This window comes from Nilaparvata lugens, chromosome 6, assembly GCF_014356525.2.
Source record: "Nilaparvata lugens isolate BPH chromosome 6, ASM1435652v1, whole genome shotgun sequence".
Classification (NCBI taxonomy): Eukaryota; Metazoa; Arthropoda; class Insecta; order Hemiptera; family Delphacidae; genus Nilaparvata; species Nilaparvata lugens.
This window is the reverse complement of record NC_052509.1, coordinates 25,050,253-25,075,471: the sequence shown is the minus strand read 5'-3', so window position 1 is coordinate 25,075,471 and position 25,219 is coordinate 25,050,253. Positions and strand designations below refer to the sequence as shown.

General features: G+C 36.1%; 1 protein-coding gene and 1 pseudogene across 1 annotated transcript; one reads left to right on the top strand and one right to left on the bottom strand.

The window, feature by feature from the left end:
• Window positions 1-18,481: 18,481 nt before the first annotated feature.
• Window positions 18,482-19,180, bottom strand: LOC120352003. Its single transcript, XM_039431401.1, has one exon. It carries the CDS (start codon window positions 19,178-19,180, stop codon window positions 18,482-18,484), a length of 699 nt encoding a protein of 232 aa, XP_039287335.1.
• A 1,739-nt stretch (window positions 19,181-20,919) lies between these two features.
• Window positions 20,920-22,508, top strand: LOC111061972 (annotated as a pseudogene).
• Window positions 22,509-25,219: the final 2,711 nt, after the last annotated feature.

The window sequence follows — 25,219 nt, the reverse complement described above, 5'->3', positions numbered from 1 at the left end:
TATTGCAATTTTTCAAGCAAAAACCTTACCTATCCTAATAAAACATCATTAAATATAACCTAAATAAAAACTTACCCCTAACTCTTTCACATTTGTTGAACGATAGACAAGGATAGCAACACCATTGCAAATCATCACCACTTTTCTACGATTTTATTTTGTTCTTTGATCTCACCGTGCTTCCTACTTCGTTTTTAGTTTAAGTTTATTTTATTTTTATTCATAATAATACCTCTCTCCAGATTGAGTTTTGTTTTATTTGTTACACTAGTTCTATTTTTTCTTAAATAATTTTTTTCTATTTTTATTGTATTTATAGTCATATTTTTCATAGCTATGAATAGTTAAATTTAAGATTATGTATATTGGATGCTACTAGACAACTCGCTCCTCTCTCACAGGCTCGTGCCCATAAGAGGAGCCTCCAATGGAATGTATTTTTATTTTTTACATACAAATGTATTGTTAATCTTTTTTGGAGAATAAAGAATTTCAATTTCAATTTTAATTTCACCATTATAACGTGGACCTCACTATAGATACTCAAAGAATACTTTTGAATAACTATGCTAACTATTAACTATGCTAACTATGCTAACTATGCCAACTATTTTGAATAACTGTGACTGTTGCTGGCTGTTACTCTGTTTCTGAGACAAAGAGAAGCTGCTTAGCAAGAAGGATGAAAGTCAACCTAACCTATAACTACGAAGTAAGCAGCATTGATATAGAGAATAAGATTAAGAAGAGCGAAGTCCGCTATGATGCCACTGCGCTAGTGTAGCTACCAGAAATTTCGGGCAAGAAGTCGGGTATTTGTATTCGCTGTGTAGAAAAAGAGCCTTTTTCAAATGATAATATTTTTTTATTGTAGCAATAAAAAATATTCAAAGTATGGTAGTTTCATGCAGTGCTTATGGATGTACGAATCTGCATGCACCAGATAAAAATATTTCTTTTCATACATAAGTATTTTTATATTTTCATAGGTCATGTTTCATGCAGGCTAAGCCTAGTGCCAAATGATCGTTTCAAGGAATATTGTGCTTAGGTTGATTCATTATCATTATTTGCCAAGTAATAAAATATAAGTTTCGGTAATATTATAATAAATATTTTATTTCCATAGATCCAATATAGGTATCCATATTCCATTCCATTAATTTGTCTTATATTGTAATATTTTGTGAACTATGAAAATATTGTTTGCTAAATTTGTATTATAAAAAATATTACGGTATTTGCTAAAATTGTCTATAAATTATTCATCATTGCTATTGTTTTATTTTTCCCGTTCTTATAATATGTAGTTATTTATTATCTTATATTAAATATAGGAGTATAGAGTATTATTAGGTACCTATACTTAAGTTGCAAAACGAATGAGTAACAGTTTCACGAAATATTGTGATAATGGTTATTTTATTATTATTTGTCATCTAATAGAATATACGGTAATATTAGCGATCTATAATTTTGGTTTTATTTTTCCCGTTCTTATAATATGTAGTTATTTATTATCTTATATAAATATAGGAGTATAGAGTATAGATAGGTTCACTAAATTAGATGTTTGGTCGAGTTAAAAATAATGTTCAATGAACAAATCATTGTATCATATGGTAATGGAAATGACGAAAAGTTGAAAAAAAATTATATTGAAATCCATCAAGTATGTCGAAAGATATAACGCAATGAAAGTCAATGTTTTCCCATATAAGTCTGTCTGGGCGCCTGACTTCTTGCCCGATATTCAATGGCGACGAGAAATGAAGGAGGCATCATGCTTCCAAACGCTTGAAGGTATAGCTTAGTCATCTAACTATATATATCAATGGTAAGCAGCATCCAAAGACCTTAAAGAGATATGCATCTTTAAGGTCTTTGGCAGCATCGGGTCGCATGAATTGGGAATATCTGGAGCTCAAAATATCCTGCAGCTAGCCGGAATTGGAAATATATGGAGCTCCGAATATGTTGACAGGCTGAACTCCGAATATCGTGCAGGCCGGTGGAACTCAAAATATCTTGTCAGCTGTTGGAATTGGAAGTATGTGGAATTGGAAATATATCGAACTCACAATATCGATCGTTATTAGCGAGACTGTGTAGATGTGGGATGAAACAAATTTATCACAAAACAAATAAAGGGTTCTATAGTTAACCTAAAATAAATTCAACAACACAACAGTCGTCAGTCTTGTTTGAGACAGATAACAGAGTTTTGAAAAACTTGCATAATATGTACATGACTATTATTTTATAAACCAATAAAATTTTAATATATAATGAGCTATGAATATAAGTGGGTAATAATTAGTCCATATCATTCCAGAAAATAAGTCAGACTTGAACCATTTCTCAATCACAAACACATCACCAGTACTCCCACTTTGGCACTGATATTTTGAGTTCCAGATATTTCCAATTCCGCCATCTGACAAACAAATAATTTGAGTTCCAGATACTCCCAATTCCACCTAGCAACATATTTCGAGTTCCTGATATTTCCAATTCCGCTGTCTGACAAATATTCGGAGTTCCACCCAGCAACAGTTTTCAAGCATAGGACATTATTTAACATTGATATTTTGAGCTCCAGATATTTCCAATTCCGCGGCCCCGCAGCTTCTCTTTGTCTCAGAAACAGAGTAACGGCCAGCAACAGTCACAGTTATAACATAGTTATTCAAAAGTATTCTTTGAGTATCTATAGTGAGGTCCACGTTATAATGGTAGTGTACGATTTGCAATGGTGTTGCTATCCTTGTCTATCGTTCAACAAATGTGAAAGAGTTAGGGGTTAGGTTTTATTTAGGTTATATTTAATAATGTTTTATTAGGATAGGTTAGGTTTTTGCTTTCAAATTGCAATATGCTAGAAGGTAAAAGGATACGTTAGGGTGTTAGGATTTTGCTTTGAACCACATGTTTGTGAGCATGTTCATGAAATGAACCACATGTTTGTGAACATGGTCATGAAATGAACCACATGTTTATGTTTTATTCTAAAGATGACGAATAAATCTTAAGTATTAAATGTGAAAGGGTTAGAGGTATGGTTTAATTTAGGTTATATTTAATAATGTGTTATTAGGATAGGTTAGGTTTTTGCTTTGAAATTGCAATATGCTAGAAGGGGCTAGGGTGCAGTTAGAGTTATGTTTTTTGATGTTTCAAATGTGAAAGGATAGGTTAGGGGGTTAGGATTTTGCTTTGAAATCTAAATTATTAAATGTTAAGGGGTTAGGGGTTAGTGGTTAGGTTTTTCTGGATTATATTCACAAATGTTCCACGGAGCAGTATGTGACATACTCTAATAATACCTAGTATTTTATAATACTTTTATCAAATAATCAATTGAAATCATAGAATAGATTATAAATGCTGTGCCACTTTATATTTATTTTAAGGCTTTCATAATTATCTATTATTAAGAGCACAATAAAATAAAAATCAATCATATAGATTTCTTAAAAGTATGGAAACATCATAAATTAGAGTACAAAGAGTTCAACAAATAAAAAAAGTGAATGCTACCATACATTCTAAAATATAGTTCCTATAATAATATTCTATCCACTACCATCAACCATAACATAATCAATTAATTAAAAAATCAAGCGTTGTTTCTCATCCGCACTTACTTTCACATAAATTCATTCAGGATATATAGTTGTGTATTTGAATAACGAACAGTACATAAGTCACGTAATATGAAAGTACCTGCAACAGGAACGATTTTTTTCATTTAGTGAGTTCACATAATGGAATTAAATTCCATTACATTACATTACATAAATTTTATGTAATTTGGCTATAGGCCTATATCAGGGGCGAGGCGTGACTTTTGACTCAGTCATCACCAGGAACAATTCAGTTGAAAGTTTGAATAAAAGCTGCACCCCCTCCCCTACTTTGAAGATAATGTTTCATTTTGGACGATTATTTATCGAGAAATATATTAAAATATAATGATGTTCAGAAATAATAATAAATAATGTATAGAAATACATCTAATATAAGATAAGCTTACTATTCAAAATCCTAGAGTTGAAAAGTCTAGAACTTGGGTAAATCTCAAGCTCGGAAAGTGGTCCTCAAATTAATTTAAGAAATTGAAATGGAATTCTTTATTCCTTATTGATTCATAGAACAATTCATAAAAAATCATCTAAAAAGACAGGGAGAGAAAAAATAAGGTAACCTTGTGCTATGCTATTCCTCTGCCAAATTTAGATAAGGTGTATGGGCCAGCCATTTGAATCGACCGCGCTCACCCACGGCCATCTAGCATGCCACTGCCATCAGCCGCTCTGAGATCACCTAGTTCAATATGTAGATGGCACTGTTCTCCCTCTGGCTTCCCCCGCTTTTGCTTCCCAGTCACCACCGCTTGTAACCGCTTCTTGAGGAAGCTTGCTGTCCTGACGCTACATGGTTGTTTCTCTTTTTAAAGAAGTTATAAATGTATTACCCCTTCACTTGTTTGAATTTAAACTACTACCGCGACTAGTTAGGAAAAGTTATTGTGAGAGTACTCCACTAAATATCTAGATTTGGATCTTCTTTGTGTAACCTCTTTGCTGCGACATGGGCCCATGTATTCATCATTGCCAGTGCAAGTGAGTCCTGATTATCTGAATGTGCCACCGCCTACCAGAACGAGGAGAACGCTCTTACAGTCCACTGTGAACCCGCCATACCCGAATGAGGTAACAATTTTATTTTCTGAGCTACTAAGTCATGTGTTTAGAAGCCCACCTCATTGGCTCTAACACGAAACCTGGTCACTCCACGGCCGAATATTGGAGGAAAAGCAACCTACGGACAGTGAAAACGCTCATTTCAATTTATTCTGAGATTTTCTTTGTGAGTTTTCTTGGAAAATCGTAAATTTTTTATTCAACCGCCATCTTGTATCAAAATCTGAAAACATCGATTAGTGACTTATGATATCTACTATCGAGCTGTTAACTATCAAACTTTTACACCCAGTTCAATATAACCTAAAAAGTTTTGTTTTGCTTTTGAACTTCAGTGCCTAACAGTCAGCTACAAACTTTTACCGCTAACTGTGTGTTTTCTTACCGCTAAATGTAGTGAATTACCGCCTATCTTTTATTAATTGTAAATATTGAACTACGAACTATTGATTTTGAACATTGATCTTGAACTATTTCTTGTTAAATATGAACTTTCTCAGCCATTAACTTAAACTTTTCTGACCGCTAATCTGAACTTTTTCGATTGTAAATTTCAATCTGAACACCAGTTTGTTGAGCCGCACCAAGCACCAAATCAATATGGACGCCCGCATACAGGTACTAGCCAAAACGCCGCGCACCATGCGCCCCCTCCTGGTTTCAGCCGCTACCTGTGCCGACTTTTGCCGCTGCCCCACCGCAACCGCCAGTAAGCTCTTATCATGTACATTCTAGCAGCTCACCAAACCTGGCTATCAGCTCGAATCTGCCTCCTAGTTCGCTGCACTACAACGATTCATTGCCCAACAAGGTACGCCTCATACACTATGCTCTGACAATGCCAAAACTTTTGTATTCACCGCTAGAAAAATGCATGAATTGGCCAAGCTTTTGGAATCACTACCCTCTGATGTCACTTGTTTTCTGTCCAACTATGGCATAAATTGGAAATTCATCCCTCCTTATGCACCCCACCATGGAGGTCTGTGGGAAGCTGCCGTCAAATCCGCTAAAACGCTGTTGTATCGCTGTATTGGAGACAAGGCTCTCACATATGAAGAATTTGACACAATATTCACCCGCATAGAAAGCATTTTGAACAGCCGACCGCTAACTGAACTGTCTTCACAGCCCGCAGAAGCGGGCTTCCCACTTCTGTTCTGTTCTAACACCTATCCATTTCCTAGTAGGTGGACCCCTGACCGCACCACCGCAACCGATAGAGACTAAAGAAATACTATCAACTCGCCGTTGGAGACATTGTAACCAAATGATGCAATTCTTCTGGAGCCAATGGTCAAAAGAATATCTATGCACAATAATGAACAGCACAAAATGGAAGGTTAGTGAAAGAAACTTACAGATTGACGATTTGGTTGTAGTCAAATCAATCAACACCTCGCCGCTAAGCTGGCCGCTAGGCAGAATTGTAGCGCTGCACCCTGGCAAAGATGGACTTGTCAGAATAGCGACAATCAAATGCGCCTCTGGTGATATTGTCAGAGACCTAAGTAAAATTTACCGCATCATTTAGAACAATCTAACAATGTTATTGTAAATAGTTTGGTTTTACCCACATAACCTGTGACTGTCCGTGTCGCTTTGTTATCGCCGCCTTGTGTTATCTACTCTGCCACAACATCCTGATGACCGCACCGCTGTTTGCTGCTTTGCTCCACTTAGTTGTTTTGATGACCACACCTCTGTTGACCACACCTGTGACTGTCCACGTCGCTTTGTTATCGCCACCTTGTGTTATCTACTCTGCCGCAACATCCTGATGACTGCACCGCTGTTTGCTGCTTTGCTCCACTTAGCTGTTTTGATGACCGCACCTCTGTTCATGCTCAGCTCCACTTCTATGACCGCACCGCAGTTCATGTCTACGCGCATTCCGCAACTTGTGCTGTGCCGCCCCGCTTGTCTTCACGTCACGCTCCCGTGTTCACACCAAGACCGCAGACCCATCGCCATCTAGTTATTGCTGCCCGCCCTGCTGCAATGTACAGTGTTTGTTGCTGCTTCACCCGATTTAAAAACTGTTTGTTTTTGGGGGGGAGTATGTATGGGCCAGCCATTTGAATCGACCGTGCTCACCCACGGCCATCTAGCATGCCACTGCCATCAGCCGCTCTGAGATCGCCTAGTTCAATATGTAGATGGCACTGTTCTCCCTCTGGCTTCCCCCGCTTTTGCTTCCCAGTCACCACCGCTTGTAACCGCTTCTTGAGGAAGCTTGCTGTCCTGACACTACATAAGGTTACACACATAGTCCGAAATAGGTTAGGTCTTGTAGTTGTTCACTTCATTAAATTTTCAGTTCTTAATTATTCTCACAATGTAGATTTTTAAATTCAGATGCTTCAAAACCAAACATAGAACAAATAATAATCATAACTATCAATAACAAATTGCAAACAAAATAATTATTGTACGGTTTGCAACACTGGCACGGAACAGTGGAATCGCAGAAAATAGCGATGTCTTTGACCGTTTACTCCACCACCGTTTACGGGGAGAGGGAGAGCAATGATGCAGAAGAGTGGTGGTAACCGATGCTAAATAGCATTACTGGAATCGCATATTTTTGAGAATCACATTGAACAGATGGAACTGCAGTTGTTGAAACTCACAGCAAATTATTCAGTAGTTTTGAATTTAGCGCCTCCCCGCTCCATCTGTTGCCAACCCAACAGCCATTTTCATAAACTATTCTCGATTTTGTAACTATTGTATTCTGTAGTTGTATTTCTTGTCTGATTTTGTATTATTGAGTATTTTTAGTGCCTCTCCATTTGGCATCGATTGTTGATTGTAATTTTAATTCTGAATTTGAACTCAGATTTGTGTGGCAGTGTTTTTCTTGCCATTTTTTAGCTATGGCTTCTCGTTTGTTCCACCACTGTGGTTCTACGCACTACAGCATCTTTTTTCCTGGTTGTTCTTGATTCATCTTTCTCAGTGACTGCAAAACTGATTCTAACTGATTCATCTATCTTTTCAAACAATTACGAATTACCTATGTATTCAAGTCAAAATTCATGAGCGGCGTCTCATTTCTTAGTGATTTCCAATAATTACTTCTCAATTTCTACAACATCGTTTGGTGTATTCTCATTCAGAACTTCAGTGACTGCAAAACTGGTTCTAACTAATTCATCTAATTTTTTTGAACAATTACCTGTGTGTTCAAATTGAAATTCATGAGCGGCGTCTCATTTCTCAGTGATTTCCAACAATTACTTGCCAATTTCTACAACATTGTTTGGTGAAGTATTCTCATTCAGAACTTTAACCTATTACAGATTTTAAACACGTTGAAATTCGAAATAGCAATATTTATTATTATCAATTATTTTGAGAACTTCACATATCTTTATTCAAAAAGATATACAAATCATTGATTTGGTTCACTTCATCAGGACTTACAATACTTGGACTCAATTTTTGCAAGCCTAGCCTAGCCTGCATTGACATACATTGTGCATCACGATTTTTCATGTATTCAGTGCCTACAAATTTTGAGACATTCCAACTTTGAACAATTATTCATCTTTAAAACTACATTATTCTCTCCATGGTACATCATCCTTGCTGAAACCCTGGTTCCTGAATTTCAAGTCTCATTGAATCTCCTTATTCAACTCTGGTTCCTGTTATTCAAATTTCTCTGGACATTGAGATTGGATGGCAGCACACTTGAAAGGCGGTATCTGTTCCTTTTATCAACTTATTTACCTAATTATAATTACTACAATTCTATTACCAATTTGAATAATAGTTATTCTCATAGCTGGCCTGGAGATTTGCCAGCCATTTTGAAATTACCTGCTCAGACCTACTAGAAATTTGTTACATTGAATTTGAACTATTCTAATAGCTGGCCTAGTGATTTTTGCCAGTCATTTTAAATAATTTTTATTATTTAGACTACTTAGTTGTATTTGACTCATTTTGTATCATCCTTTGGTGATACTTAAGCTTAATAAGCTTTTTCATTTCGATAATTTACCTCATTAAGTCAAAGCAGTTTTAGACATTTTGATTGATCATTCTAAGGTTATTTTTTCTAGTTTCAATGGTTTCCAAATCATTAATTCTCAGATTCAATCATTCCTAATTCAGTTATTTATTTTCAATATCAATCAATAGCCTACAGTTTAAATATTCCAAAATTTGCTTATTACTGATTTTTCAATTTGCTAATAAATATTAGGCCTACTACTTTTATACTATTTTTCAATACTGTAATTCTGTTCACAGATACTTTGGATTAATTTTCAATTTTGGGCACCGAATGCCATCTTAATAATATTTTTGGATTATAGCATACCTATTTTTTTACCATCTTCTATGGCATATATTCAATATTTGTAATCGTTTTACTATTGAAGCCCGGGAGCTTCCCTCATTAAAGTTTATTACTATTATCAATAAATATTATATATCTATTGTTGAATCTGTTTTATTATTGAATGATGCCTGCTCTTTACTTCAATTCTTGAACCTTGCTCTCTCATCTGATGATAAGGGAACAAGGCTCTGGTCCTCCTGGTTATTATTTCACTACTATCAATTCTCATTCATTCTCCAATGAAGTGGCGCATGTTTACTCAACTCCCCAGTGGCATCAGTTGTAATTTAATCATAAGCAGTCCACTGCCAGCTGTGCGGAGTGCATGCAATACTACTTCATTGTTTGGTCTTGCTCCGAACCGGATTTACCAGTGCATAATTGATTTGTCAAATTTAAATTTTTATTTAAAATTTATTCATTCAGAATTGCTCCAGGACAACATTCTCAATGCAAAATTAACTGTATCCCATGCCTGCATCATTCAATTCAATGATAATTTAGTTGTATACTGTATAGAATTATAGGATGTATTTATGTATAGTTACTCACATATTGTTTTCAACTCTCAGTCACATTGCTGGCTTCCAGTCATTGATCATTATCCATGCTGAGAAAACTGAGCCTTGCTGTCATCGCATTCCGAGTGAAGCTGTTCAATCTCAATGCTAAGCAACACTACTTGCCAAACATCCTGTGCTTTTTGCACACTGAGAGCACTTCCTGCAATTTAAGGTCATATACATTCATTTCTAAGCATGCCTGCCAACCGTCAGCAGCAAGCAGCTTTTGACAAGCTCAAAGCTTCTCAAGCATCCATGTCTACACAACTAGACTGGTTCATTGACAAGTATGACAACTATCAAGTCACTGATGAGGCATCCTTTCAAGAGTTGTCTCTCATAAAAACTAAAGTAGAAGGCATCTCTACTAAATATGAATCCAATCATGCTACACTTGCAGATCATTCTGAAGAGGATAATGATACATACTTTAGATTTTTTCAAATCTTTATTCCATTTTTAGCCAAAGTCAATGCTAACTTGAAAGGCTACACTTACCAACAGGAACAACAGAACCATGCACCCCCTACTGTTCCTCCTTCTGTTGCCACTCAACCTGTACAACCAACATTTAGATTACCTGAAATTCCTATGCCAGTTTTTTTCTGGTTCCTTCCAACTTTGGAGAGAATTCAAAACTTCATTCACTAGTATTATCATTGATCAACCATCAGTAAGTGATGCAATGAAACTTAGATATCTCAAGCAAGCATTATCTGGTGAAGCATTGGCACGAATCCAGAATATCACAGCTGGTGATGACAATTTCAAGGTAGCTTGGCGATTGCTTGAGGAGAGATATGAAAACCCACGTCTAATAGCATCCAGTCATGTGTTTGCATTGGACAATTCACCAGCAATTAAAAAGAATTGTGCACAGTCACTCAGGGCTTATATAGATCATAATGAATCTAATATTGAAGCTCTTGAAGCTTTAAAGCTTGGTATTGAAATCAAAGATTCGATTTTTTCTCACAAAATATTGTCACATCTTGATCAATCCACACTTAGGGATTGGGAAAAACGTTCCTCTTTCAACAAAATACCATCCTTGAATAGTCTATGGGAATTCCTGGAAACTCAATGTAAGGTTTGGGAAGCTATGTCTGCAAACAACAATTCTCAACCAGCTCAAAAGCTGTTGCAGAAACCTCAAAGCAATTCAAATACTTATCAGCAAAACAGTAATCAATCACGTCAATTTAATACAAGAACAAATTTTCAAACTTCCCAAATTATCACTCATAATGAGGTGTCAAATAAAAATTCAAATCAGAGTATTTCATGTTTATTCTGTCAAGGTCAGTCACACACTGTATTTAAGTGTGAAGCTTTATTGAAGTTGCAGCCATCTGCTCGACTTGATTCAATAAAATCAAGAGAATTATGCTTCAATTGTCTGAAGCCATATAATGCAAATCACACATGCTCAGCTAAAACTTGTCATCAGTGTGGCAAACGACACCACACTCTTCTTCATGATAGTTTTTCTTCCATTAAAGTAAAAGATCAAGTCATTTCCAATGCTATTCAGTCTAATTCTAATCAAGGTGACAATAGTCAACAAGATAATTTGCCATCATTGCAATTTATTCCAACCAACAGACAATCATTGTCCCCGGATCATGATAGTAGCTCCAGTCAATCTGTTACTGTTCATAGCAATGTTGCTTCAGGTACTTCATCATTCAAACAATCTTTTGTTTCAGTGATGCCTACAGCCAAAATTTTTTTTCAAGACAAATATGGCTGTTCAATTCCAGTTACAGCACTGCTTGATAGTGGTAGTGATTGTAACTTAATTTCCAATGAACTTGCAGTCAAGCTCAATCTTCCACCAGTCCATGTAGAAACACAAATTCACAGTGTTTGCTCTAATAAATCTAAGTCCTCAGTGTTGCATTGTCTGACTGTTAAATCCACTGATCATACTTGGTCAAGTCAGCAGTCATGTATAGTTGTTGAACAGATTTCACCAGCTATTCCTTCTTCAAAAATTGATTTGTACAATTTTACTATTCCTGACAATTTGAAATTGGCTGACCCCCAATTCTATCAAACTAAAAAAATTGATATACTGCTTGGTGTTGGAGTCTTTGCCTCAATACTATCTTTTGGTCAGATCACCACTAATCCTGGTTCATTAATTCTTCAAAATAGTAAACTTGGCTGGATTATTTTTGGAAATTGTGAAACTACTTCCTCATCACAATCTTTTGATGAAGTCATCTCGAACTTTATCACTACTAGTGTACCAAGTCAACTCGAAAAATTTTGGAAGCTAGAAGAAGTTTCTAGTGTTGTTCCATTATCTGCTGAGGATAAGTTTGTAGGAAATCATTATAAAAATCATACTATTCGTCAAGATGATGGTAGGTTTATGGTCTCACTTCCAAGGAAGGATTCCTTTGATCTCTTAGGCAATTCAAGATGGCAAGCTGTCAAACGCTTTCATTCCCTGGAGAAAAGATTGTCATCCAATCCAGAATTGGAATCGCAATATGTGTCATTTATGGATGAATATTTACAACTTGATCACATGATTCAAGCTCCTGAGATTACAACAGATCAAAAGGCTTAGAAACATGCATGGAGTATATAATTTGTATCATGATTGACAAATTTAGAACTGTATAATTTAAGTGAAAATAGCTTCACTACAGGGTTCCTACAAAAAAGTATAGCTCATATATTTTACTGTGGCTATCAAATCATCTCGTGTTTGTTTTATTACCTTTATCAATCCGAGTTGGTAATTAAAATTGTAATCTTCAATATGATATTATACGTTTTAGATAGCTAGGCTATCTATAGTGAGACTTATTGAAACTTTGAACTAGTATTCCTTGGTAAATATTGAAGCTAATCTTTTGGAGAATCTTGTTTTGTCATGTGTATGAGCAGAGTTAGTTTAAAATGGACAGCAATTCAGTATTTGATTCAATTTATTGCTAATTTCGTTAAAGAAGACTGTCAATTTTGTGGGACAGTGTTAAGTGCTTTGATTGGGTCATCAAAACTTCTGGAATTAATTTTTGGGGCAGTGTTAAGTGCTTTGATTAGGTCATCAAAACTTCTGGAATTATTGTAGAAATGTTCTTTTTTGAGATTCAGAATAGATATTGGAAACCAACAAATGAAACGCCTAATGCCAAGAATCTCAAATTTAGGGCCAATCGTTCTTGTAAAGTTATTGCTTTCCTCATAATGTATCATTTGTTTGTATAACTAGTTGAATTAGATTCAGTATATTAACAAAATAATGTTTTGACATCCCAATAAAGTTTGAATTGTCAATCTCATATCTTATCTCAGCGGGAGGCTGATTTGCTGTTTGATGCTGCTGGAGGGTGGTTGGAAGCAAATAAGTTGCTACTGAATGTGGAAAAGACACAAAGATTGGTCTGTACACTGAGTTGCAGTCAGGCCATCAGTGCTCACAGTGTGTCTCTCCTTGGATTCACCATCGATCCACGGCTCACCTGGGAGTGCCATATTGAGGGCATCTGTAGGAGGTTGTCACGAGTCACCTATTTGCTTAGGAAGTTGACGCAGTTGGTGAGCAGGCCCTACTTGCTGGTAGTGTACCATGCGCTTTTTCATAGCATCCTGAGCTATGGACTGCTGCTGTGGGGTCATGCTTCTGCATGTGAAGATGTCTTCAAGCTGCAAAAGAGGGCCATCCGCATTATTACCTTTAGTGGATTTCTGGATCATTGTCGACCTCTCTTCCAATCCACAGGTGTGATGACCATCTACAGTCATTACATTTACTTGTGTGCTGTGTATGTGCGAGCAAATATTGAAAAGTTCAACAAAAGGAGTGACTTCCATGGTCACGACACTAGAAGTCGAGGTCTCATAGATGTGCCATACCGTCGCTTGTCAAAGACCCGTGATGCATTTCCCTGCATTGGCTTTGCGGATCTCCAATAGGCTGCCGGGGGATTTGAAGATGTTGAACACACCAGCATTCAACCTGAGACTCAAGTGTTGGCTTAGGAGATATCCATTTTATTCCATTCATGAATTTTTTCTTAACGACTTGGTAGGCCTTGTCTGACGTGTACTGCCATCTCGATAGTTGAAAATGTGAAAATTGTGAAAAGTAATATATTTTAAACTCTTGACGCAACCCATCTGGCATTGCTGGTATTGGTGAAGAGGAAGGTAATTCAAGGTAATTCAAGGATTTCTTATGTCATGTAGCAATTTATTTCCTTACTTCAACCTACAATCGTTCAACCCACCAACATCGTTTGTTAAGTTTTATTTTTGATTTTATTATACAAGTCATTAAAATAAATGATACAGCTGCATTTTGTAATAATATTATCTTCAATGATGGAATGACGCCATTGTTGTCATGATGTGGAAATTTACATCTACCATGTCTTCGTGTCGTCTGCAAATCAGATAGCTTTTTGAATGCCAAGGCATACGTGGAATGCATCCACAAGGACGTACAGTGAATGCCAAGGCATGTGTACATACGATTATTCGCGCGAATCTGTACGGACGTGTGTACAAAGCTTTAATGTTTAAATGTTTTTATGTTGCACATTTACGGCGAAACGCGGTAATAGATTTTCATGAAATTTGACAGGTATGCTCCTTTTGTGCGTCGATGTAGATACAAGGTTTTTGGAAATTTTGCATTTCAAGGATAATATAAAAGGAAAAAGGAGCCTCCTTCATATGCTAATATTACCGTAAAAATCAAACTATAGAAATATTCATCATAAATTTAATCAGTTGTCTGGTGGACTATAATACTACCCATTCAAAAACATGGAACATCTTGAAAATGTATCTTTCCATTAACGTTAGTAGACAGTTGACTATTAGTCCAGTCAACGAAAGATTATAGAGGGAAAAGTTTGGAACACAATTTTCTACTCCCTCCACAGCGCTTTCAAGGATAGTAAGAGGAGTAACATATCAAAAGTCCTCACCCCTACCCCCTGTGCTTGAGGGGTGGGGGTGGTTTGAAAGTACCATTTTTTCATTTTTTGCACATATCTCGGAAACTATGCATCTCATGAATATTTCTATTCCATGCAAAATTGAAGCTTACAAAATTACCAACAAGTTTTGTCCTCTACATGTTTCCCATATCTCTCATAGCTTCTGAGATATCCGCTCTTGAAGGTGAGGAATTTTTCGTAAAAACAGTTTTGTCTTCAATTTTTTCACTTTTTCGACCTTATAATTTTCAAACGATTGATGAAAAAAATCCGTGCTGATTATGAGCTGATAGAGCATCAAATTATCTTCAATTTGATGTATATTTTCACTTTTTTACGCATTTCCCTACCACCTACTGCTTTCTCTACATCATGTGCTGAAGGGATGAGGGTGGTTTGAAAGTTGCATTTTCCACTTATTACTTACATGCATTACTTACATTGCATCTTGGAAGCAATGTAATATGATATAATCAACTGCATGAAAATGAAGCTTAATAAATTCCCTACAAGTTTAGTTCAGTAGGGATTTTCGATAAATCCGATCTTTTTCGAGATATTTATGTTCTAAAGAGATGTATTTTCGAAAAACCAGATTTTCTTATATTTTATCGCTCTTTCAAGTCTTATAACTTTTCAACAATAATGGTTTTCAACATCAATAATTATTGATGAGCAAGAATGTGCTGATTACGAGATTGTAGAGCATTAAATTATCTTTCATTTCATGTACAATTCGACTATTTCACGCATTCCCATTCGACTGTTGCAGCAGTTTTAGTTTTGAGTGTCTTTGTTTGATAGGAAGTTTAGAAACACCCCCTGTGTTTAGTTCTGCAGACGTTGCAATAGATACTCAATATGAATGTTCATACTGAAGCACACTGCCAATTTATGATGACAGAATAGTGTGACATTCCAAGAAAGTCACTTGTTGCAAATTTTTCGATTTGACACTCAAAACTAAAAATGCTATAATAGTAGTATGGGAATGCGTGAAATAGTCATATTATACATGAAATGGAAGATAATATAATGGTCTACAATCTCGAAATCAGCACATTCTTGTCTCATCAATTGTTGAAAAGTTATAAGACTTGAAAGAGCGAAAAAATATAAGAAAATCTGGTTTTTCGAAAATACATCACTTTAGAACATAAATATCTCGAAAAGTATTGGATTTATTGAAAATCCTTACTGAACTAAACTTGTAGGAAATTTATCAAGCTTCATTTTTATGTAGTTGATTATGTCAATAGAATACATTGTTTCCAAGATATAAGCATGTAAGTAATAAGTGGAAAATGCAACTTTCAAACCACCCTAATCCCTTCAGCACATGATGTAGGGGTTGGGATTTCTTATATGCTCACCTCCAAACTAGACTCAACAAAGCCTGAGAGTCGAAAATTGTGTTCCAAACATTCCCTCCAAATTCCATTGTCGACTGATCTATTGTTGGTGAATAGAAAATTTCACTCTCAACACTAGAACTCCTGCAACAGTCGTAGGGAAATGCGTAAAAAAGTGAAAATATACATCAAATTGAAGATAAATTGATGCTCTATCAGCTCATAATCAGCACGAATTTATTTCATCAATCGTTTAAAAATTATAAGGTCGAAAAGATGAAAAAATTGGAAACACAAGAGTTTTTTTTTCAAAAAATTCTTCACCTTCAGGAGCGGATATCTCAGAAACTATGAGAGATATGGAAAACATGTAGAGGACAAAACTTGTTGGTAATTTTGTAAGCTTCAATTTTGCATGAAATATAAATGTCCATAAGATGCATAGTTTCCGAGATATGTGCGAAAAATGAAAAAATTGTACTTTCAAACCACCACCATCCTTTTAGCACTGGGGGTAGGGGTGAGGACTTTTGATATGTTAATCCTCTTACTATCCTTAATAGAGCTGTGGAGTTGAAAATTGTGTTCCAAACTTTTCCTTCTATACCTTTATTTGAGCATTCGTTGCTTGGACTATATAATACTACCCGTTCAAAAACATCGAACATCTTGAAAATTGTATCTTTCCATCAACATTGTAAACAGTTGCAGCCATACCTGATAACAGCGCTCACACTCACATTCCGGGACGACACGTCACGGTACGATATAGGACAGAAAGCTCTATGTTTATTAAGGATTTTTTCCAGACATTTTTAATTGATAAATTATTTATTAATTTTTGAGAAAACATAACAACAGGTCAATGTAACTCACTGAGTGCGAGGTCCACTGTTCACAGAACTACTAGTATATGCTTCAAGTTACTTCTGATATTTCTGCTGCTAAGTTAATAAAATCGTAAAAAATGTTTTTTATTTATCAAACCCATCTGTTTATAGTGTTTCAAGGGTAAAAAAATAATTTTTCCTACAATTACCTTGAAAAGTGGCCATTCCTGCACTGATTACAGAATGCAAAGAATCACTTTTCCGCTGTAGTGCGGGAAAATTTTTTTCTGCACTTCAGATTTGTAACATGGCAACGCAAAATAGCTGGTGGGTTATATGGAGCACCAGTGCAGCAAAATCAAAATTAAGTTGGTAACTGCACTCATAGTGAGGCCCACGTTATCGCCATAATATCAAGAACACCGAGCTCGAGGACAGCACAGTGCCACCCACACAGCACACAGCCGCCTTCATTCATTTACTACTACATTATTCAATTTTTTTTTATAATAATAAAATTACACAGAAAAAACATTTGATGCATTTCAGGCAATTTTACCCATAATTACCCACTTTTCATATTCAATGGTAACTGTAGGAAAAATTTAATGTGAAATACATGCGCAAAGTTCCTCTGCTGCACTCAACAAACCATTCCGCCCTCGCCTACGGCTCGGGCGTAAACGTTTCTTTCGGTGCAGCAAACTGTCACTTTGCGCACTAGTTGCACAAATAACTATTGTTGAATACTGTACATGATGTTGTGGAACATCTCCATGATTGAAAATCACTGTTTCTGTTTTCAAATCTGAATACAGCTGAAGATGACTGTGTTGGTTTCAACAAAAAATTATTGCAGTCCTGCAAATCAGTTGAACTATAACTAACTAGTCGGCCAAGCGAAAATGGATCCTTCAAGGCCACTGCAATGTTGCCACTCTTGTCCACCCCTCGCTCGACCAGTCTATATACATTGACTATATTTCTACACCCTGAACATCGCTCTTTCCTTCTCATACCTTCCCTCTTCCTCTTTTCCGTCACTACCTGTCACAAATTCTTTTGAGCACGTCAGGTACAAAAGTTCTATTGTGTCATTCTTTGAGGTTAGAACAATAACATCCCCCGTTACCTCCTCCCATCAGCCGCTATATTCTTTAACATCATGAAATGAAGGAAATAATATTGTTATGTATAATGTATAACTCTTTCTTGAGTCATGACATCAATAAATCCAATTTTATAATGATGATTAGATTTTTCTTTATAAATGCAACTATTTATAAACTGAGCTATTACTTCATAAAGGTTACTTGAAGACTTTTATAATAATCAATTGGAAGTGGAGTGATGTAATTTTATTTATTTTAGCCAATATTCTTGTAGTGCCCACTTCACTCTGCATTTTTCAGTTTGCATGAATTCTCATTTGATTCCCATCACACTTCATCCAGGCTTTGGACTGGCTGAAAGTACTTGTACAATCAGGCGTGTTTAAAATCTTTTTTCTTTTCACCTTTTTCACATTTCATCTTTTTTCATCTCATATTTCAATACATTAATTACACATATACATTATTTACACATATACATTAATATACATTATTTACACTTATACATTATTTACACATGTATACATTAATTTATTTTTCTGCTTCTTCATTCTTAATCCCTTTCAAATTCGGAATCACCAGATGAACTGTCTCCTGTTATTGTAATAACAAGTGATTCCATTGCCAATCACGAGGGCACTCTTTTTTCAAATCATCTTCTTGAATTTCTTCTACATGCTTCACACATTTCCTCCAATCTTCCACAGTCACCCTCTCAATAGCCTCGTGCATAAGTTTCTCAACATCTGCCAATCGGAATGTTTTATTTTTTGTGGCTACATAATTTTTCACTTGTGCCCACACAAGCTCAATCGGGTTGTAGTGAGCATGATAGGGTGGCATACGAACCACTTCATGGCCCATTTCCAGTGCGATCCTATCAATTTCATACTCCTTCACGGCGTATTTTATTTCATTTCTCGACAATAATTCGGCCTTTGTCTCATTTTCAGAGAAAGAAACATTCTTCGATTCTAGCCAATTCTGGATATCCACCTTTTTCCAGTTGGTGCGAGGGATTTTTTCTGTCAGCGCAGAGTGATAACTTGCATTGTCCATCACAATCACTGAACTCTCTTCAAGGAGATTGAGAAAGTTCCGGAACCAATCTGTAAAAATGTCAGCGTTCATTTCGGTGTGATAATCTAACGAAGTGGACTTCTTTGCTTTAAAAATTAGTTTGCACTCAGGAATAAACCCCGTTTGAGCTGATCCAGCATGAAGAATGATCAATCGGCCTCCTTTTCCAACTGGAACTTTCAATCCACCACTTCCGTCTTCGTGTTGCCATATCATCGATCGGCTATGATTTTGATTGACCCACGTTTCGTCAATGTAGAATATTGGTCGGGGATTAATTTCTCTTCTTATCTCGTGCATTTTTCTGAGAAAAACTGCTCGTGCACACGCAATGTCTCTCCTCTCCATTAACAATTGTCGACCATCATTACACTTCCTAAATCTGAAACCCAAACTCTTTATGATTTTTCTGACGGATTCAACACTCCCACTGAAATTAATCTTCTCTTTCAAAACAGTTCTGATTCTTTCAGACGTAGGATACTCTCCATTATCATAGAATTGAAATACACATCGGCGCACCATGTCCTTATCAAAACTGTCCATGTTGACCACTTTTGCATCTCTGGAGTATTTTTTTCGAGGCGTATCAAATTCACTTCCTCATCCGAGTCATCTACACGTCTCCGTATTCGCTTTACAGTTGTAACACCAACTCCACATGCTTCAGCTGTAACCTCTTGAACTTTTCGAAAATTGATCAATTCAAGTCTATCGGGGTTTTCGGCTATCTTTTGGAAGAATCTGTAGACATTCCAGATGATATTCCTTTCTTGCTTCCCAATATCACTTCTTCCTCTACGTGATCCTGATTTAGTTGGAGGTGTGTGCAGTATTCTGATGTTGGTGGTGTTTCGATATTGTGCGGTGTGGTGGTGTTGTGCGGTGTGTGCGGTGTTTCAATTTCAATTGTACAGTCCATTTCAATAAATTAATCTTTGGGCTATAAAAATAGTATAAAAGCATTATGTACAATACATTTGTAAAACTGTGAACTATATTGTCCTCGTCATAGTCAACAATCCAGAGAAGGCAAACAATACTCCCCACAATAACAATACTTCACTATCACACCCTCTCTCACACACACATTCACTTTCTCTCTTACTAGCCACCCTTAGTACAAAGTGGCAACAGTGTTGGTAGAGACGGGTGGTGGTGTCAAGAGCAAGCTTCGACCTTGAAGGACCCATTTTCGTTTGGCCAACTATAGTCGGTGACGGCGAGGGCAACAAACACGGCGACGGTGCTGTCGTGGTGCGGTAGTATGTGTCCCTACATGTTTGAAAGCGTTTGTTTTCTCACTAGCCTTAGTACGTCCGACACTCGGCCGTACGTCGGCGCGGGCTCGGTTCGGTTATGTGGGTCCCGGCCATTATAGAGAGTGGATTTGACAGCAAATGTTTTTCAATAAGAATACGTTACCGTATTGTTATCATTGATGAGAATGTATATATATTGATGTTATATATGAGAATATTTATTTAAAAGGGTCATTTTCAAGTTCAAACGGATAAATAAACAAAATCATTACCGTACGGTATACTGTATAAAACATTCTTGAACATTATTTTGTCAGCCTCTGTCTCTATGATCACTTGTCAGCCTCTATGTCAGATAAGTACTGCAATACTTTCACTCTTCTCTATAACTGTTATTACCGATAAAATAAGAAAAATCATTTGAGCTGAGTCATATTATTGCTATCCTGATTGTCTTCACCTTTTACCCCTATAGTCCTTGATCCTTCATTTTCCAGGAGCTACCATATATTCCTGCCTTGATGGCTCTCTAGGCTTTAATCATCCTTTCTATATTCCCCACCCGCAATAAAAGAATATGCTATTATATTAAAGCTATTGAATTAGGCTACAGTGGTGTTTTTCCATTCAACTGATCCAAGTTTCTTAGGCTCTCGACATTTTCTATAAGTCCGTTTTTGGCTCCACTCAATCATGCTTACACGTACTGGACGCTATAATCGTATAACAAACCTTGAGCATGATCTTAATAGTCTGAAAGAGAATGTTTTTAATAGATGAGTGTTAGAGATAGCTATCAATTTACACGGAATACTTGACACAATATCGGATAAATTCTTAAAGGATGCGGTGATTGACATAATCCCCGAAATTACATCACTCTTAAATAAATATGATGCTTCGGTTAAAGTAAATGAGGACCTGCAAAGAATATTAACCGACATGTCATCAGAAAAACTTGCACTAGAGAAATTACTATTACAAGAGAAAAAGAACAGGAAAAACGATTTTGACGAGTCTATTACCAATGAGGAGAAAGCAGATTTTGAGATTAATGAACTTAAATCAAAGCTCAGTTTCATGATGACATCAGTTGATGAATTAAAGACTGAAATCGGTTCCAAAGACGCGATAATCAATTTGTTAAGTAACGATGCGCAAAATGCTGCGGAAAAAATTTTAAAACTGGAAACTGAATTGAAATCTATGAGGAGGAATTCAATCGATTCATCAAATAATAATGACGATTTCATCACGCCGAGAACTTCAGTTAGAGCTCGAAACAATGCAACTTGTGCTATTAAAGTCAATAACCAATTTACAGTACTCTCAGAAAATATATCAACATCATCTTGCTCAAATAGGTATACATCCGATAAACTACTGGTCAAGGCGCTAATACATAGATCCACTACACCTGAGAATAAATCTTTCTCTAAACGCAGAGTAGTCAACAGCAATAACTCCAACAAAAAGAGAAGGAGAGTAACTATTATGTCTGATAGCCAAGGTAAACATTTGAGTAGATATCTGCAGCATCTCGATGATGACTTCGAAGTCTTCGTTTACACCAAGCCAGAAGCCAAACTAAAGCATGTTGTTCAAGATGGGCTTGTTTTTGTTAGCGATTTTACTGAGGACGATTTTATCATCATATTAGCTGGCTCAAACGATCATCACTTGGATGCACTTTATCAGCTAACCCTGTTTCAAGGAATTAGTTCTCTTCTCGAACTAAACCTGAAAACGAACATTATCGTGTGTAGTGTGCCTTTACGGTATGATGACCAGCGGCTCAATTAAATCATTGTCCACTCCAATTCCTACTTGTCTCGTATGGTGCGCAACTATAATGGCGAAATGAAACTTCACTACTTCGATACCAACATCTTCCTCCAGAGAACTCTTTTCACGAGACATGGTCTACATTTCAATCGTCAAGGAAAAAGACTTATTTCAAAACACTTAGCAACATTTGTCAAACAGAATTTTATTAATAATGTTGATAACGTGTCTATGACTGTTGAAAATGAGAATTCCACAAGGCAGCATAAGATCCAATACCTTGAAATGCCTGAATCTCCCGACATTCAATACATTGGTTCGTTTCCTGTGACACCAACCCCACTAAGTTCAGCTGTATCCTGTGACCCAACTCCTGAAGATACAATCTCTACAGAAATAGATTTACAATTTCAATCAGCCTTACATTGATCCATTAATGAAACCGATTTTTTAGACGATTCAGCATTTCCTTTTCTAAACAAAACAATTTAAGTGTTCCCAATTTGAGTAGAAACCACAATGTCTTTTCAATATTTTATTGTAATGTACAGTCTCTGAACAACAAAGTTGATGAAATTGAAATGATGAATAATGAGAAACGTTTTGATGTACTTTGTCTTTCAGAACACTGGTTGAAACAAGAATTTTTGAATCTAGTGAGCTTATACGGTTTTTTGCTGGTATCTGCTTTCTGTAGAACAAATTATAAAAATGGTGGTGTCGCAATTTTTATTGCAAACAAACATGCTGATCAAATACATCCACTTGATTTATCTTCCCATTATCGTGAAATACACCATGAATTTGCAGCATTTATATTTAAAAAGTTGAAGCTTTTAATAATTGTGATTTACAGATCACCTAATGGTAATCTAGATATTTTTCTTGAAGCATTAGAAAGATTAATCTTATCTTTGAATAAATATAAGCATGACTATCATTTTATAATAGGAGGAGATTTTAATATGATATTTTAGCCAAGGACTACAAAAGTTTGTGTTTGATAAATGTTTTAAAATCGCTCAATCTATATCTAACCAATTTTGAGGCAACTAGGTTTGAGTCAGCACTGGATAACATTGCAACAGATCTGAATCCTTCACTGTTCTCTGTTGGGGTAGACCGGGTTGCATTGAGTGACCATGATGCTTTATGCTTCCATGTTAAATCAGATATCCTATCGTGTAATAATCCTATGGAGAGGCAAAGTTTACAAGTCCAATGTATCAGGCCTATTACGCCGAGGTCACTTGAATGGTTCTGTTATAGACTGAGTTTGGTTGATTGGACCGAAATCATCATCCATGATAAGGCTGAACACAATTTCAACGCATTTTTCAATAGGTTTCATGGGTTATTCTTAGATCCTTTCCCTGTTGTAACACGTAGAATAAGGCATGCCAATAGAAAAAAAACAAGATATCTAAATTCACCAGCTCTGACTATCTTAAAGAATTATGTGCTTATTGCGTATGATAAATGGAAAAAAGAAGGTACAACATCAGCCAACAATAAATTGTGCAGGTCTGAATTGAAATTTGCGCAACTGAGCCATAATGTTGAGTCTATAGAATCAGCTGTAAATAAGTGTTCGGCTGCATGGAGGGTTATTCGCAAAAATACCAAGCCAGCACAGTCCACTGTTACTTCTCTTACTGCAGAAGAATTCAATCAACACTTCATCCGTACTGTGGAGAGAATTCATGAAGATATTGATGCATATGAAGTTCTCTCTGAGCATAAGCTTCTAGTCCCAACTCTTAATACACAAGTGTCATTTGAAATGAAAGAGGTCACTTGTGATCACATTTTGGATATAGTTTCCAAGATGAAAGCCTCCTCCAGCAAGGACATTTATTCTCATTCCAGCAACTTGATCAAACAAGTCATCAGATTTATATTATTGCCATTAACAACCTGTTTAAACGCCTGCATAAGAGAAGCCGTTTTTCCATATCTGCTTAAACATTCCAAAACAGTGCCTATTCACAAGAAAGGAGACAAAAACTCACCGGATAACTTTAGACCTATATCTGTTCCACCTATCTTCAGCAAGATTTTCGAATATGTTATTACCATTCAACTATATGATTTCTTCGAATCCAATGGTTTGCTTTCCAATTCGCAGTATGGCTTTAGAAAAGGTAGGTGTACTATTGATGCTGTTAGTTACCCATATCATTCATCATCACCAGGAAAAGCAGTGGTCCTAGGATGGAACCCTGAGGGACACCATGTGGTACAATTAGAGGCTTTGAAAAACTTGAATTGACACAAACAGTCTGACTACAATCCTCTAAAAAAGACTTCAATATATGCAGAGAATTATTATGAACACCAAGATATTCCAACTTTCTCAACAGAATGCCGTGATAAACTACATCAAAAGCTCTACTTAAATCCAGCAATAGAACCAGGCCCACATACTTTCTATCATTGAAACCATTCTCGGCATCGGTCACCACTGAACTAACAGGGTCCGTATCACAGAGACAAGTTCTCACAGAGACAAGTAGTGTTTTTGAACGATATTAGTGTCACAGAGACAAGTTTCACAGGAGCAAGTATTTCTATAAATGGCAGTCTCACAGGAACAAGTTCCCACAGAGACAAGGTGAGTCCCACAGAGACAAGGTGAGTCTCACAGAGACAAGGTGAGTCTCACAGAGACAAGGTGAGTCTCACACAGACAAGGTCAGTCTCACAGAGACAAGGTCAGTCTCACCGGAACAAGTAGTGTCACTGGAACAAGAAGAGGGGTAGAGTCCCATTCGAACAAGTGGAGTGTCACAGAGACAAGGTCAGTCTCACAGGAACAAGGTTGGTGTGGTGTGTTGCCTACACATTAAGATTGGATGTCATCTGTTTTTTAAATATATATATATATATATATATATATATATATATATATATATAATATATATATATATATATATATATATATTATGATGACATGAATAGAATAGAATGACTGCCTTTATTTTTCTTAGAGAGCGAAGTTAGGGCGCAGTCGACCCTCTCTTACACTCAACTCTCTATCAAGTATTATAACAATACAAAAAAATAATATGATTAAAAACAAACAATAGTTAAGTTATCTACTTATTAAAATAATAACAAATTTTAAATTATTGAAAAGAAAGAGAAAAAAATGATATTAAAATAATACATAACAATGTTGAATAATAGTATTTTCTGATACTTCATC